The 17319-nt window shown below is 39.5% G+C and overlaps 1 protein-coding gene across 1 annotated transcript; it reads left to right on the plus strand.

The window, feature by feature from the left end:
• The first annotated feature begins 277 nt into the window (after positions 1-277).
• On the plus strand, positions 278-16317 carry LOC134488567 (GTP cyclohydrolase 1-like). The gene is made up of 7 exons (XM_063291045.1): positions 278-350; positions 437-940; positions 11106-11215; positions 11630-11685; positions 12723-12754; positions 14085-14169; positions 14902-16317. Exons 1-7 carry the CDS (start codon positions 278-280, stop codon positions 15026-15028), a joined length of 987 nt encoding a protein of 328 aa, XP_063147115.1. The 3' UTR covers positions 15029-16317.
• The last annotated feature ends 1002 nt before the right edge of the window (positions 16318-17319 follow it).

Raw genomic sequence — 17319 nt, forward strand, 5'->3', positions numbered from 1 at the left:
GGGTAGGCAGCACGTTGGCACTAAGAAATGGAGATGAAATCGAGAGAGGGGGAAGGAAGAGCTGTTGTTACGACGACAGGGGGTGGGTGGGGGGACCTCTGTCCTGGGCGGTCTGACTGGCCGGTAAAGGCGGAAGGTTGCGTGTGTTATCCGCGTGTATGGCGTAGCTAATATTCGTGTCCTACGCTTGTTTCCTCCGATTAGAGCAAGCAGGAATAGGGGGGCGCCAGGTGACAAAGGGCGCCTTAGTGAATCTCGCCCAGCTGACAGTCCCAAGATGACATCCTCTGACGGAGAAGAGCTGATCAACAAGGCCGAGGGGAGCAATAAATACCAGAAGGGTTGGCACGGTCAGCAGCAGCCTGCGAGAGGAGCAGAGAGAGAGAGAGGCAGCCTTCCCTTCTCAAAGCCCATTCAAGCACCCTCCCCGTTTCAGCCCTTCCTAATCCCCGCGCCCCCCAGAAGCGCTGGGCAACTTCTTCACCTGTCCTAGACGTGCGCTCGCCACCGCAAACCGGCGCCTGCTGTGACGACCTCATTCACCCTCGTAGCAACTGGCCGCCGCCTGAGCGGTTCTCTGCGCCTCGCTGCCTGTTCCTGCCACGCGTTTGCCGCGAGCGCCGGGCCATGGAGCCGCTCCAGCTGAACCTGCAGGGCTACCTGAACGGAGACTTGCATCCCAGCTGCCTCTTAGATGTGCAGAGCGGCGGCGAGGTGCGAAGGCCGTCTCTGAAGTACCAGCGCCCGGGGCTGGACGAAAACGGGCACCGCGCTCGAGAAGCAGAAGAAACAGAGCGATTCCCGGCTCTGGAGGCCGCCTACGCCACCATCCTACAGGGATTGGGCGAAAACCCGGGGAGGCAAGGGCTGTTGCTGACGCCCCGGAGGGCGGCTAAAGCCATGCAGTTTCTCACCAAGGGCTATCATGAGACCGTGGAAGGTGAGTCTCCTTCAGGCCATGAGCCCCTTTTCTTTCTTTAATGGAGGCAGGCCTCTTTCCATCCATTATCAGAAAGTGGGCTTTGGTTCCTTCAAAGGGATTGTCTGAATAGACCTTCATTCTAGTCTTCATTCCCTCTCTACTGGAAACGGTCTGAGAGGGAGATTGGATGTGCCTTTTTCAGGCAGAATGAAGGCAAGGTGCTTTTAGCAGGATGGCTTCCTGAAGCACTCTGGAAAATGTTCAGGTAGGGATTGAGGCAGGCAGTTCTAGATCCTGGTCCCAAAAATCTTTCAGCGCATACAGTATGTGAATTATATGAAGTAGAAAATGAAAACCCCACCATCCCATGATTTGAAACTGCATTAAAATAAACAACAGCTCTGTTAAGATTGATGCTTTCCTCATCCCACCCACCAACGATAAATGTATATGGTATAAATGGAATGCATCTCCATTAGAAGCATGTACATAAGATGCCAGCCAAGAAACCGTTGCTCTTCATAAATAAGACAAAAAGGGAGTAGATACCCAAAACATTTGGCATGGCACATTTCTCCTCGCACCCTGTCAACAACTAATACCCTGCTAAACAAAAAAACTCAGGAGTACTTAACACACAAAGTTTTGCACTTGTCTGAAGAAAAGCCACTCTGAATATGCTTACAGAGGCTGATACTGAACTGGGGAAATCCTTCACGATGCATGCCAATAGCAACTTATGCAGCAGCAACTAAGTCAACCTTTTGTGAATCTCACATTATGAGAATGAGACACACACAAAGCAAGATAGCTAATGATTTTTTTCAGAATGCCATTAGACCAAAGCTCTCATTTCATAAGACACAAGGCAACTATATATTGTGCCCAAATAAAAATGGAACACGTAGGATTTGTGTAATGAAACACAACAGTCACTTCACGTCTCTTGCGGGATAGGTCTCTCCATGTTTTATTCAGAAACCATACTGTCTTCAAAAGGTTTTACTTCCTAGAAAAGTAGCTAGCTTTGCACATCCTTCTAAGTTAGTGTTTTTCAACCTTGGGAACTTTAAGATGTATGGACTTCAACTCCCAGAATTCCCCACCCACCCAGCCACACATCTTAAAAGTTCCAAGGTTGAGGAATACTGTTCTAAGTCATAGCTTGCTTAAACATGATTTGCTGAATCAATCGTATTTGGATGGATTCATGCAAGTCACAGGCAAACAAGCTGCATTATAGCTTTGTGCAATTTGTGAATCCAGTCAGTGTGTTTTAGATGGCAACCTCGGTCTTCCTTTGTAAATGACAGTCTCACCATAATGCTATAAAACTGGTTGTAGACTTGAAGAGTTTTAGATGTACCTGAAATGATTTGTTTACCTGGGCATTTAGATGGGCTGATTTGCACTTCCTGCTCACTATTGCACCAGAACTTGGCCATCTATCATTCTGAGAAGGCAAAATGGACAACATCCTCAGCCAACCTCTAGGCTGCTGGGAAGATGACCTCCACCTGAGTTTTCTTGCATTCCATCCAAAGTAGTGTTTTCCCCCTTTTGCTGTTGTTGGGAGGAAGAGAATCAAGGGTGGGGGAGACAAAGGAAAACTAAACACTGCAAACATATTATCTTTAATGACCATAAACAAAGCAGCAGTTGGGTATGACACAGATGTTCTTTCATTAAGCAGCTAGTTAGCATCTACAATGAGACAGCAATCTTTGTTCAGTCCTTGAGAAATAGTGTTACATCTTCTATTAAATTCTAACTCTGCTGTTTTGTGCTGAAATCCTAATTCCTTTTCTCACTAATTTTTGCCCTAAGGTCAGCAGTAGGGTATCTTGGAGAATGGCAGTGTGCACATTGATTTTTGAATATTGCCATTCCTGATGTCAGATTTGTATTCATTCATTCTTTTGTGTAGAGATTGGTTAGTTTGTCCAGTCAATAGCTGTGGGTTATTGCTGACAGATGATGGCATATTCCAGGTTGAAGGATGGAGAGGTAAATATGCCTCTGAGGTTAGGGATACAGTTAATAATTGTAGTAATGTTATCAGAGTAGGTAGGAGGCAGAGTTGAGATCTGGATCTACCACAGCATTTGGTTCCTGCATCTGTATCAGTGTGAAATGGTCTGTTGCTGCTGGTTAATAGCTGTTTTAGATTAAGGGGCTACCTGTAAGCGAATACACAGCTATCATTCATGGACCATAACAGGGATGGCTGCAGATCATTTATGATGTGCTTGAATGATTTTAGTTGGGACAGCAAGCTGTGTTTTGGAGTTTTCTGTTCTGGGTCTGTCTTTTAGTACATTACTCCTGGGAATCAGTGTCAACCTGTTGATCTGTCATTTAAACTTTATTAGGTAGATATCGTAGTTTAAGAAATTATTAATTTAAATCTTTGTTAGATACAGCTGAATAGAAGATACCTGATAATTATATGAATGCATAGTCTTCCTATATGTTTTTTTTGACAATTCAAAAGTCTAGGCTCATGTTGATGGTGGGTGAAAGTCTTGATTAAACTTTGCCAGTGTCTTTTCCTTTATTGGTGGGACTTTTTTGTTACTTCATTTGACTCATCTCTAAGCAGTTTACAGTCAAAATACTAGTATACAATATATAATAAAATAAGTACAAACAATAAAAATAATTCTAGTATACTGATCCAACATTATGGTGCTGCATCTTTCTTACAACAAAATCTTACACCAGCCTAATCTCCAAAAGCCTTCTGAATTAATCATGTCTTGACAAGTTTTTGGAAGGCCATAAGAGAAGGGCCACTTGCCCCAAGGAACAAGCTATTCTGTAAGAGGGTAACTCCCACAGAGAATGCCCACTTGCATTCTCCCTCCTGCCAAACTTATCAGTAAGTGGGTTACCCTCATCTAGCATTCTCTCTTCATGTATATTGGGTGGGCATATTCTACCCAGAATAGCCAGTCTCTAAGATACCCAGGTGGCAATCAGCATATTGAATTGCATTCAGAAATTGATAGCCAGTGCATTTTCCATAGTAATGGCATAATATGACAGTAATGGGTCTGACTTGTAAGCACATGTGCAGCTGCATTTTGCGTCATTAGAAGTTTCCAAGAGGCTACAAAGGCAGCTTATGTAAAGCAGATTACAGTAGGCCAGTTGAGAAATGGCCTTGGAATTCATGCCTGCCGTTAGTGCATTCTTTTCTATGAATGGCCACATGGTGCACCAGCCAGAGCTGGGCATGGTCCTCCTAGCCCATGGCTTCCATCGGCTCTTAGAGCAGGAGCTGTGAAGACAGGTAGATCCCCGTATTTCCACTTTCTCTGATTCATTTGTCCACTCTGGTTCATAGGCTTCTCTAGAGCTAGCTCTCACCTCAGCTAGAACTCAGGACATGCTTTCTAGGTCTATTTAACTTACTGTGCTAATAGAACATCTGAGTAGACAGATAGAAGATTGCCTTCTGTATTTGCTGGCATATTAAAAAAACATTTAAAGGATTCTCCTGATTTGTTGATGTGATAAAGCTTTATCAGCTTACATTTTAACAAGAGTATCTTGCCATATAGTATGTCATGTAATGTTCTAGAAAACACTGAAATATGGCTGATTTGATCCATCTTGACATTACTATATAAGATAATATAGTATTTCACCACCAAATCACAAATGTATATTGTATATTTTTAATTTTTTTTCATTCCAAATCAGGGAACTTCAGTTGTCTGACTTTGTTATAAAACGTGCATGCTAACTCAAAACAGTTTTGTAAAAACTCAATGCACTGTTTTGTAAAAACTCAGTACACTGTTTTGTACATTTCTGTAGGGTTTCTCAATTATAAAGATACTTTTGCAAAGACGCAATTGTTGGTTAAAGGTGGGGTGGGGTTCAGTCTTCCAAAACATGAATTATTCAAACTTGTCCTCTGTAATGAGATCCCTCCTGAGAACCAAATGGCTCCATTCTGATGGCATTCTAGAAAAAGATCTGGCTGTTCTCCCAGGCTTGGAGTAGGGTGGATGAAACCCCTTGTTAAATGTGTTTGTGATATAATAAAGGCGGGATAATAAATAAATAAGCAAGCAAGCTTAATGTTAGCAGTCCAAATTTGTCATTTTATTTTCCTTATTGTGTTTTTTAATTTATCTTACTGTATTTGTTTTGATATTGTGAACTGCCCTGTATTAGCCTGGAGTCAGACAGTGCCAAAGTAGAAATAAATAAATTAAAAAATATTTTTTTACCTGTACCAAATTTTGAATACCTTCAAGGCACAAATTCTCCTTCTGGGCCCTTCTGAAGTATTCATACATAACACCTTTAACTCATTGGATTATTTGGAGTTCAAAATTTAATACTTTTTTAAAATATTTTTTTTAATCCCACCTTTATTATTTTTATAAATAACTCAAAGCGGGGATACCAATACTCCTTCCTCCTCCTATTTTCCCCACAACAACCCTGTGAGGTGAGTTGGGCTGAGAGAGTGACTGGCCCAAAGTCACCCAGCCAGCTCTCATGCCTAAGGCAGGATTAGAACTCAGTCTCCTGGTTTCTAGCCTGGGGACTTAACCACTAGACCAAATTGGATCTTCTGTTATGTCATATTGATTCAAAAACAATAGTATATTATTTCTGAAAAAATGTGTTTCGATCCTTTCTCTTATGCTAAACTGATGTAATGGGGTAATCCAGATCTCAAATTTAATTTTTAAAAATCATGGTTTATGGAAGATCTAGATGAATGTTGGCAATGTTACATTAGATACATTATCAACTAGTGCATGACAACAATCAGTTTTTATTTTTTCCATGCTAAAATATAAATACCATTTGTTAGTGTCACCTGCTGGTATATTTAAAATTGCAACATTTATTGATATCTCAACTTAGACCAGTGGCATTTTCAGCCTCTGAGGTGAGATCATTATATCCAATGAGACTGAAATGGGTGCTGAAAAGGGGTTAAAGTATTTGTTTATGATATTGACCAGTGCCAACAGAGAATGAGGGAAATAGTTTCTTGATTCATCAGTGGACACACAAATCTCTTTTTAGAGCACCTTTCCAGAAAAATTGAGCAAAAGATAGAGAGGCTTTGTCAAAAGCCTTTTATTACTTATTTTAAACCTTGCTGTAAGGTCCATATTGATGTATTTTATCAAGAGCTTTATCACAGTAACTTCCTTCTTCCTTCTTCCTTTTCTTCTCTTTTACCTCAATACTTTCTAGCATCTTTCCACTGAGGCATACTTTCAATTCCAAACATATGAACATTGCAAGATACAGTAACATACCGTACCGCCACCTTTTTGGGCTCAGCCTCAGAAATAAGAGTGGCATGATAAACAGAGAAGATGTTTCACAGAATGAACTCTTACCTAAACAAATAAGCAATAGAAGAAGGAATAGTCTCTCTCTCTCTCTCTCTCCATGTTCAATTCTCGGAGACTGGCTGGACTAGTCCCTGCAGTTTTCTTGGCAAGATTTCAGAAGTGGTTTGCCATTGCCTCCTTCCTAGGGCTGAGAGAGAGTGATTGGCCCAAGGTCACCCAGCTGGCTTTGTGCCCAAGGCAGGACTAGAACTCACAGTCTTCCAGTTTCTAGCCTGGTGCCTTAACTACTACACCAGACTGGCTCTCTCTCTCTATATATATGTATATATTCATTTCTGCATACTGATTACTGATATCAGTTAACAGGTAGGTAGGTCACTCTTCCCCAAACTGGGACCTTCTAGATGGGATTGCAACTCCCAAAATACTCAGAGAATTCTGTTCTTTAGAATTACTGTCAATGATAAAACTAAAAAACTGTCAGATGTGTTTTCTTTAATTGCTCTCTGGAAGCCAGTTGATTATAAGTGCTTTTAAATCATTGTTTTATTACAGAATTATTTCTATAATTTAGTCAGTGCCATCTAGGAACTAAAGCCATGGTTCCCAAACTCACAGGGGTGCTGCAGGATAATTTACTGCTTAATAAATGGAACTGTTAGTGAGTTTGCTGAGGCACCTCAGGGTGCTGCAGCACACAATTTGGGAACCACTAGGGATGCTATGAACCAAGGAAGTTTGGGAACCTCTGAACTAAGCATTTGGTACAGAGTTTTGTTATGATTGAACAAGATTTATAACTCCCTACTGGTAAGACATTTACTTGTTGTATAACACACAACTAGGTCTTGTACACCTCCCCAAAGGGCCAGGGGACTGCAGCTCCTTGAACCCCACCTTGAAAAGGCTGCTCTAGATCAGTAAGTATATACAATCACAATCCTTGTTCCAAGATTTGGATAATACTTGGTACATCTGGGGAACATAAAACAGGAGCCTTGACCTATATGAAATTTGGAGAATATATTTGGATAAAATGCTACCTGTCCTCAGACCAGAAGATCCCCAGTCATCATATCACTAGGCAATAGAACAGTTTCTACTGATACCTAAGGAGTTAGTGGTCATGAGTAGAGGTACTTTAAATCAGGAATGAGAATCTGTAACCACCACCACCCCAATGTTGTTGATGCAGTTCCCATCAACCTCAGCTAATATGGTCAGTGGGAAAGGATAAAGGGAGCAGTAGTTCAATAACCCTTGGAGATTCACATTCTTCACTCAGCTGTGTTAAATCTTAACATCTGCCCAAACAGTAGGATCCTTAAAATTGACTTTGCTCACTGCTAATTTGCCAGGTGCTAGGACTGCTGCAGTAATGGTAATAAAAGAAGTATAGCAAGAACCATTCAGAATTGTCTGTTCTGGAAAAAAGCAACAACGAAGAATTTCAGTTCTTGTTTGTTCAAGAATTATTAAAAACAATTGCTCTGTACATTCTCCTTGCAATAATCATACATGTGCAAAACTTAAGTGAGGTAAAACATTTCAAGCCCAGTTTATATGATCTCAAAAACTGTAATGGCCAGGAAAAAACAAATTTCATCTAAGGGAATAATCTTTTCAGTTTCATGAGTATATCAAATGGAGATTAAATCTATAATTAGGAATCCTGGAGAACCAAATGATTTGGTTAAAATTATTTAAAAACTTAAAATAGCCAGTCATTATAATGAGCTTAAGTTCATTGGCAACAGAACCTCATAGTGATTCCTTTAGAATACTAAAACTATTAGTGTCAGTATCAGAAATATAGATGGTGGATGTGCCTTCTACCAGACCCAGAAAAGTACAGGAATGGTATTCAACTTCTGCCGTACATAGATCCAGGTCCTGAGGTCAGTGTATGCTTTAATCAGGCAGGGAATGGTGGCAAAACTGATAAAGCAAACAAGTCAGATGTGTTGTTTATTCGTTTAGTCGCTTCCGACTCTTCGTGACTTCATGGACCAGCCCATGCCAGAGCTTCCTGTCGGTCGTCAACACCCCCAGCTCCCCCAGGGACGAGTCCGTCACCTCTAGAATATCATCCATCCATCTTGCCCTTGGTCGGCCCCTCTTCCTTTTGCCTTCCACTCTCCCTAGCATCAGCATCTTCTCCAGGGTGTTCTGTCTTCTCATTATGTGGCCAAAGTATTTCAGTTTGGCCTTTAATATTATTCCCTCAAGTGAGCAGTCTGGCTTTATTTCCTGGAGGATGGACTGGTTGGATCTTCTTGCAGTCCACTCTCAGAATTTTCCTCCAACACCATAGTTCAAAAGCATCGATCTTCCTTCGCTCAGCCTTCCTTATGGTCCAGCTCTCGCAGCCGTATGTTACTACAGGGAACACCATTGCTTTAACTATGCGGACCTTTGTTGTCAGTGTGATGTCTCTGCTCTTAACTATTTTATCGAGATTTGTCATTGCTCTTCTCCCAAGGATTAAGCGTCTTCTGATTTCCTGATTGCAGTCAGCATCTGCAGTAATCTTTGCACCTAGGAATACAAAGTCTTTCACTGCTTCTACATTTTCTCCCTCTATTTGCCAGTTATCAATCAAGCTGGTTGCCATAATCTTGGTTTTTTTGAGGTTTAGCTGCAAGCTAGCTTTTGCACTTTCTTCTTTCACCTTCATCATAAGGCTCCTCAGTTCCTCTTCACTTTCAGCCATCAAAGTGGTATCATCTGCATATCTGAGATTGTTAATGTTTCTTCCAGAGATTTTAACTCCAGCCTTGGATTCCTCAAGCCCAGCTTGTCGCATGATGTGTTCTGCATACAAGTTGAATAGGTAGGGTGAGAGTATACAGCCCTGCCGTACTCCTTTCCCAATCTTAAACCAGTCCGTTGTTCCGTGGTCTGTTCTTACTGTTGCTACTTGGTCGTTATACAGATTCTTCAGGAGGCAGACAAGATGACTTGGTATCCCCATACCACTAAGAACTTGCCACAATTTGTTATGGTCCACACAGTCAAAGGCTTTAGAATAGTCAATAAAACAGAAATAGATGTTTTTCTGAAACTCCCTGGCTTTTTCCATTATCCAGCGGATATTGGCAATTTGGTCTCTAGTTCCTCTGCCTTTTCTAAACCCAGCTTGTACATCTGGCAATTCTCGCTCCATGAATTGCTGAAGTCTACCTTGCAGGATCTTGAGCATTACCTTACTGGCATGTGAAATGAGTGCCACTGTTCGATAGTTTGAACATTCTTTAGTGTTTCCCTTTTTTGGTATGGGGATATAAGTTGATTTTTTCCAATATGATGGCCATTCTTGTGTTTTCCAAATTTGCTGGCATATAGCATGCATTACCTTGACAGCATCATCTTGCAAGATTTTGAACAGTTCAGCTGGGATGCCGTCGTCTCCTGTTGCCTTGTTATTAGCAATGCTTCTTAAGGCCCACTCAACCTCACTCTTCAGGATGTCTGGCTCTAGCTCCCTGACCACACCATCAAAGCTATCCCCGATATTGTTATCCTTCCTATACAGGTCTTCTGTATATTCTTGCCACCTTTTCTTGATCTCTTCTTCTTCTGTTAGGTCCTTGCCATCTTTGTTTTTGATCATACCCATTTTGGCCTGGAATTTACCTCCAATGTTTCTAATTTTCTGGAAGAGGTCTCTTGTCCTTCCTATTCTATTGTCTTCTTCCACTTCCGCGCATTGCTTGTTTAAAAATAATTCCTTATCTCTTCTGGCTAACCTCTGGAATTTTGCATTTAATTGGGCATATCTTCCCCTATCGCTATTGCCTTTTGCTTTCCTTCTTTCTTGGGCTACTTCTAGTGTCTCAGCAGACAGCCATTTTGCCTTCTTGGTTTTCTCTTTCCTTGGGATGTATTTTGTTGCCGCCTCCTGAACAATGCTGCCAACTTCTGTCCATAGTTCTTCCGGGACCCTATCTACTAAGTCCAGTCCCTTAAATCTATTCTTCACCTCCACTGCATATTCCTTAGGAATATTAGTGAGCTCATATCTAGCTGATCTGTGGGTCTTCCCTAATCTCTTTAGTCTGATCCTAAATTGTGCAAGAAGAAGTTCGTGATCTGAACTACAGTCAGCTCCAGGCCTTGTTTTTACTGACTGTACAGATGTCCGCCACCTTTGGCTGCAAAGGATGTAATCAATCTGATTTCGGTGTTGTCCATCTGGTGAAGTCCATGTATAAAGCCGTCTCTTAGGTTGTTGGAAGAGAGTGTTTGTTATGCAGAGTGAATTGTCTTGGCAAAATTCTATCAGCCTATGTCCTGCTTCATTTTGTTCTCCCAGGCCATACTTACCTGTAATTCGAGGTGTCATTTGACTGCCCACCTTAGCATTCCAGTCTCCTGTGATGAAAATAACATCTCTTTTAGGCGTGTTGTCCAGTAGGTGCTGCAGATCCTCATAGAACTGCTCTACTTCAGCTTCTTCAGCATTTGTGGTTGGGGCGTATATTTGGATCACTGTGATGTTAGATGGCTTGCCCTGAATTCGAATTGAGATCATTCTATCATTTTTTGGGTTGTATCCAAGCACTGTTTTAGCCACTTTACTATTAATTATGAAGGCTACTCCATTTCTTCTGTGGTCCTCTTGTCCACAGTAGAAACAAGTCAGATAAAGAAATGAATTTTATGTATGGATTAAGTGCCTGAATAAAGTGTTGATAGGAACAAGATAAAGTCAGTTTCTAAGGAATCAAGTAAGTTGCTGTAGGGCAGTTTATGTGTTTAGTTATTCTGTAGTGAAGGATAGAACTAGATTGAGAAATTGTGTTCTTCCATTATAGCTTCCATTTCTTTTTGTTTTGTTTTTTCAGAGATACTCAATAATGCTGTTTTTGATGAGGACCATGATGAGATGGTGATCGTAAAGGGCATCGATATGTTTTCTCTTTGTGAACATCACTTGGTACCTTTCTTTGGCAAGGTAATGACAGTGGAAACATTATGGCCACCTTCTGATTTAGCATGCTTCATATATGCTAAATTCTAGTATCTATAATCTTCAATCATTAAGACCAGTGGAACAAGTTTGTTGCTATTTGTATGATGCCTTGCAGAATAACTGACTGATTATCCATCTGACTAGTTTTCTACAGCAGTTGAAGAAAGTTTTTTTCAGAATGAAATTAACAGGGAGATGGCTCCTACTAAGTTGGCCCAGTTACATATTCAGCTTCTTGACTGCAATGCTGGGAAATTGAATGTTAAGTGCAACAGTAAATGTGGATGGAAAACACATTTCTAAGTTCAACTGAAAAAATAATCATAATGAGATAGTCATGGATCTAATAATACATGCATACATTAATTATTCTTCATCTTCCTTTCATATCTGCAGGTACACATTGGATATTTACCAAGGAAAAAAATAGTTGGATTAAGCAAACTTGCAAGGTATTTATTACTCATCTTCTGTTCTTAACAGTATTTTAACACTATTTTATGTTATGAATTCAATAAGGCAACAGGTAACAGATAAGCTTAGATACTGTATGAGTGTGTCTGATTCTCTTTTTAGAGAATAGCTATTAGATATGACAGTTGTTTGAAATCTCCATAAAGTTAAATGGAGGTAGAAGTTGGGGAGGAATACTTCATAACACACAGCTATTTCATAGCTGAACTATGAAATGCACTGTCACAGATGATAGATGATGGCCATGCAATTGCAGGAAAAGATGCCATTATTTTAAGGAGTAACTGGCAGTTGAAAATTGAGCACCCATGCTTTCAGAAATATTCTTTCTACTACAGTGGAATAGAATTCTTGTGGTTGTTGATTTATGAATAGTGGTGCAAGACCTTATGTGAGCTCCTATTTCTATATGCCAGAATAGCACAATGGTGAAATCCTCTACAGACACTTGCCTGAGTGTGTGAAAATTTTAAAAATGGATGGAGACATGCATATGTTCTTTGGGAGTCTGAAGTAGAATTGTACTTGTATTCACTTGAACGTCAGTACAGCTCTCTGATCCTAAACCTTGTTGTATGGAGTTCACATGGATGACAGCTGGTTTTAAGAAAAAATAAGTACTACATCCCTTCATAATTCCTGGCAGAACATATGGAGTGAGAGAGAGAGAAATGGGTTTGGCTATATGCACAGCCCTATTTACCCATTTTCAAGCACTCACGCATTCAGGCAAATGCCTGAAGTGAGCTATACTACAGTGTCATTACAGGGAATTTTAGGCATTGAATTGCAACTATCAGCTGGTGGGAGCCAGGAGAGATATTGATGAGTTTTGACTCTGCCCTCAAAAACGTGATTGGATATCCATTTCAAATTGGGATATCACTGAGGTAAAAAAGTTTGATGACTATAGTCTGGGATCAATTATAAACAAACTTAAGCACTTTCTGGTTTGCATTTCCATCAATGCCATCTCCCTCTCTCATTAGTGTATCTTTTTTCCTTCTCTTTCCAGAATTGTTGAAATGTTTAGCCGGAGGCTCCAAGGTTAGTACTATTTCTGGCACTGTGCTCTGCTTAATAAATTCTTCAGTTCTTAAAGCAAGAAGGGCTAAAGGTAGATCAGGACCCACTGATAATTCTCTGGAAAAGATCAGCAAATGTGTCTGACCAGGAGAAAGACTCCATTCTCCAGTCAGCCTGTCTGGAGGGAAATCCAGATGATTTGTGTACAAAGGAACTGAAAACGCAGTTTTCATTCCAAAAACAAATAACCTAGTATGAAGGAGCAGGCTGCTAGAACAATTGCAGGCACCTGTGTTGCCTCCCTCCCCTCCTATTTGAAATCTTCTCCCCAGCATTAGGATGGCAGAGTCATATAAAAGCTGCAACCTTGAAACAGGAGGAAACCAGATGAGACGTGTGTGTTTTGAAGCTCTGCAGCAGCAACAAAGAAAGCAGCCAAAGAAAACAAGTTTTATTTTCCTCACAAAGACTTTGGAGTCCAGAGGAAAAGAAAGAAGAGGCAAAGCCCAGCACAACACTGAGGAGGTGCAAGTGCTGTTCAAGCTGCCCAGTCCTAAAGCTCTATGCTAGCAATAGTAACAGTAGACTAGTAATAGTAGTGGTAGAAAAATAATAGTTATAATAAATCTGTAGCATAGAAGTAATAGTATAGAGTATAGGGAAGTAATAGTAGAATGACATTGTATAGTTTCATTAGTAATAGAGTATAAGATAGGATATTAAGAGAATAGCTATAGAAAACTTGCATATAGATATTTATAAGTTTCACTTTTGTACTGTAGATATTTTTGTTTAAAATAAAACATCTCCCCAAGTCTTATAGGGAGAAAGAAAAACTCCAACTGCCGTACGGTCCAGTGCTTTTGGGGGATCTTTTGAGCCTGAGGCAATCAAATTGGGTGTAGTTTAAAAAGAACCCGTGACACCTGGGCAGGACATGAACTTGTGCTAGCCCATGGCAAAGGTTCCAGGGTTTTTTATGTTTTGTAGTGTTTGTATTGCTTGTGTTTTTATTATTGTTGTTAGCTGCCCAGACTTGTGTGCCACAAGATGGGAGGCCATATAAATCTTATAAATATAATGAAAAAAAAATTGAAATTCAAAATTTGTGAGCCACTGAAATAGATGAGTTTTGTTTCCACCCACAGTGTGTGCAAGGGAAGCCTCTCCCTTGCTTACAGAAATCTTTTATTGGATTAAAAATTTAAAAATTCTTTTTGAAGAAACTTTTGATCAGACTCAGTCCAGTATGAACACTATATACCTTATCCTTAAAAAGCAATTTTGCATATACTTTGTCAATTGATTCTAGCCAATGTAATTTTTCATAAAACACTAATTATTTTTCTAGTCCAGGAGCGACTTACAAAACAGATTGCCCTAGCAATTACTGAGGTTCTGAAACCTGTTGGAGTGGCTGTGGTGATAGAAGCTTCGTAAGTTCATCATTCCTTATTCGGTTTAATCTGATTTGTAATTCTCTCCCTCTGCTGCTAGTTATTTATTCTCCTTTCCATTTCCTTTTTATTACTATTGAAAAGTAACGTAAATAGTAGAAGTACAGGAATAGGTATGTATTTACACTGGAATACTGTGTTTATTGAGTTCAGTCTTGTGTAAGAGTGTGTAGCCTGGAATTATCATGACCATCCAAATGCTCCTGAACTGCAAATCTCAGCACTTTCATAACTGATCTTGCTTTATCTGGTGCCCCGCTACTGAAGGAAGGCACTTTGATCCAGAATAGGCTTCTACCATGGGAACAAGAGTATTTGGAGAAGTTCTCCCTTCCTTATTATTATTTTTGATAAGAAAATAGGTTGCAATCCTATATTCAGTCATCTGGAAATAACTCCCATTGAACTCTGTCGAACTGAACTTTGTTTCTAAGTGGTCCTATGTATGAACTGTAGTGTTGCTGAGGAACTGCAGATTTCCTAGAATATGTGGATTTTTAAAAATGCTGTATGTCAGGCAGATCATTTAAATCAATGCATGCTTCTGCATTCTGGAATAGTATAGTCTTAGAATTTACGTTTGATTTTGCTGATGGTTTTATTATTATCTTTTTAATCAAACTCTCTATTACAGTTTGAGGCTTGAATGGTGTTTCACTCACAGTTTTGCTAATGTTCTAAAAAGGCTTCTTTTAACAATTTTTTTGTCAGACACATGTGCATGATCATGAGGGGAGTTCAGAAAATGAACAGCACAACAGTCACTAGCACAATGCTCGGCGCCTTCCAAGAAGATTCAAAAACCAGGGAGGAATTTCTTGCCTTGATCAAGAATTAAACAGCAGCAGCTTGCAGTTATATCAATGATTTGGAGCATACAGAATTACTATAATTGCCTTATGTGAGCCATTGTTTCAGAAGGTGTGTAATTAAAAAAAGAGAAAGCAGAGTTAATAATTGTATCACAGCTTTGTTCCCACTTTTGGGTAACACCCTTAATAGCCTTCTACATAGGCTCCCTTGGGAATGGCAGTCCTAACACTTCTGAGGAGTGTAAGTTTGAGGAAGGCCACCCAAGAATTTTGTTGGAGTACCCAGGCAGTGCAAATACCAAGAAATCAGTATTATTCATATGACAGCATATGTGATGCGGTTGCACAGATCTTGGATCTTTAGATATATGCAAATGAGAATAAAGCAAGAGATCTACCCTCCTTCACCAATGAGAATGGTATAGATCTGCTTTCCCAACCTGGTGCCCATCAGAGATATAGACCTCAAAAATTGTCTCAGAATTGTGGGAATTAGTCCAAACATCTGGAGGATACAAGGTTGGGGAAGGCTGGTTTAGGTACCCTCATGTAGTCTTATGCTGGGGTGGGGGGCAGGGAACACTTACGTTATATATCTTAGAGGCATTAAACTCTGTGGGACACAGGGGTCTTCTAAGACATATAGGACTGTGTTGTATATTGATTTTTGGTCTGAAAAGTTTTTAACCAAAGATACTTTTTTCATAATGGTGAAACAACAGGAACAAAAATAGTAAGGATTTTTGCTACAGAATTTTGACCTTTGGATTTTTATGCTATAAAGTACTGTAAACATTACTGTATCATCCTCAGAAAAACTATCATGTAACTTGAAATGTGCCTTATAGACTCCAATAACTTGAATAAGAAGAAAATGCTGGCATTTCTTAAATGCAAAACTGTAATTTCTGTAGAAGGGGGTGCCCCTCAATATATAATTATATTTTTACAATTTACTCACTAGAGGGACAAAGTGCTATTATGTACGTTATGTGATGTTTCTTAAGTGGCTGCCTGCACAGCCACATACTGGGAACTGCATATGTTAGCAGCAGAAACATTTGTCAGTATTCATAAACGTGAGGCCCCCTCTTCTTCCTGTTAGCTAACAAGTTCTTTAAAACATTTTTATTAATATGGTTGCTTAAAAGTGATGCTAAAATCCACGTAACTACTTTATTTTAGGTCATCATATTCTCTATGTATAAAATGTAATACAAAACTTGTTTTACATTTCTGCTTTAGTTGGCATCTTCAAGAATATAGTTGCCATTGTACTCAAATAATTAAAAATTATCTTGTCACATATTGCTGCATTGCCTTGAGTCTTATTTTTAGCTGCATTGTAATATAATGACATAAACCAGCATGAGATAAAATCAGTTAAATGCAATTTCATTGCAGGATGCTTCTGTACAGGTTGTACAGACTAAACAAATTAGTCTGCAAAGAAGCCTCTGAATCACCAGACCATGACATATTGCAGACAGAACTTCGATACCACGTTGCACCTGTAATATTTCCTTTCTCAACTGCTTTTAAAAGATATATTAAGTCTGAGTAAGGTTTTTTTTGCAAAAAAGCAGGTCCACAACTTTCTAAAACTTAAATAAATTGTATTTTTTTATTTTATTTTATTGCGCCCAGCTTGTTTGAGGCAGAATGCATATTGTTCCCTTCCCCCTTTCAATCTCAGAACAACCCTATGAGGTAGATTAGCTTGCCCAAAATTATACCTGAGTGAGAATTTGAACATAAATCTCATTTCTAATTCAGCTTTCTAACCATTAGATTGCACTGCTGTTACTCCTCTTCTTACCAATTTATATTAAAATTGCTTCCCCAAACCAGCAAAGATACATTAAAAACTTAGAAACTTCTCCTGCTATTATAGTAAACATTATTTGCAGTGAATCTAAAATTGTATTATGCAAACAGGAGTATGGTTTTGAAATTTAACGTATCCTGGACTAAGGTGGTTGTGTTTGACAGGGAAAATGGAGTGGACTATTGCAAATTATGCATAAAGTATAAGAATTGGTATTTCTTGGTAGAATGTTTACTAAAGATGAGGAAATGGTTGGAGATATTTTAAAAATGCAAATGCTGGTAGAAATATAGTGGGCAGTATGTGGTATGTTGTGAGAATTGAATGTCAAAAGAAATAAAAATGGTAATATCAGGACATGCTTTCATCCCTTTTTAAATGGAAGCAAAAGCTGGATGTGTCATATCAACATCAAATAAATTGAATGGAGTAAGAAAGGGGTACTTAAGAGGTATACAGTATCTTGCAAAATAGGAAGAGACAGAATGT

Source organism: Candoia aspera, chromosome 1, assembly GCF_035149785.1.
Source record: "Candoia aspera isolate rCanAsp1 chromosome 1, rCanAsp1.hap2, whole genome shotgun sequence".
Classification (NCBI taxonomy): Eukaryota; Metazoa; Chordata; class Lepidosauria; order Squamata; family Boidae; genus Candoia; species Candoia aspera.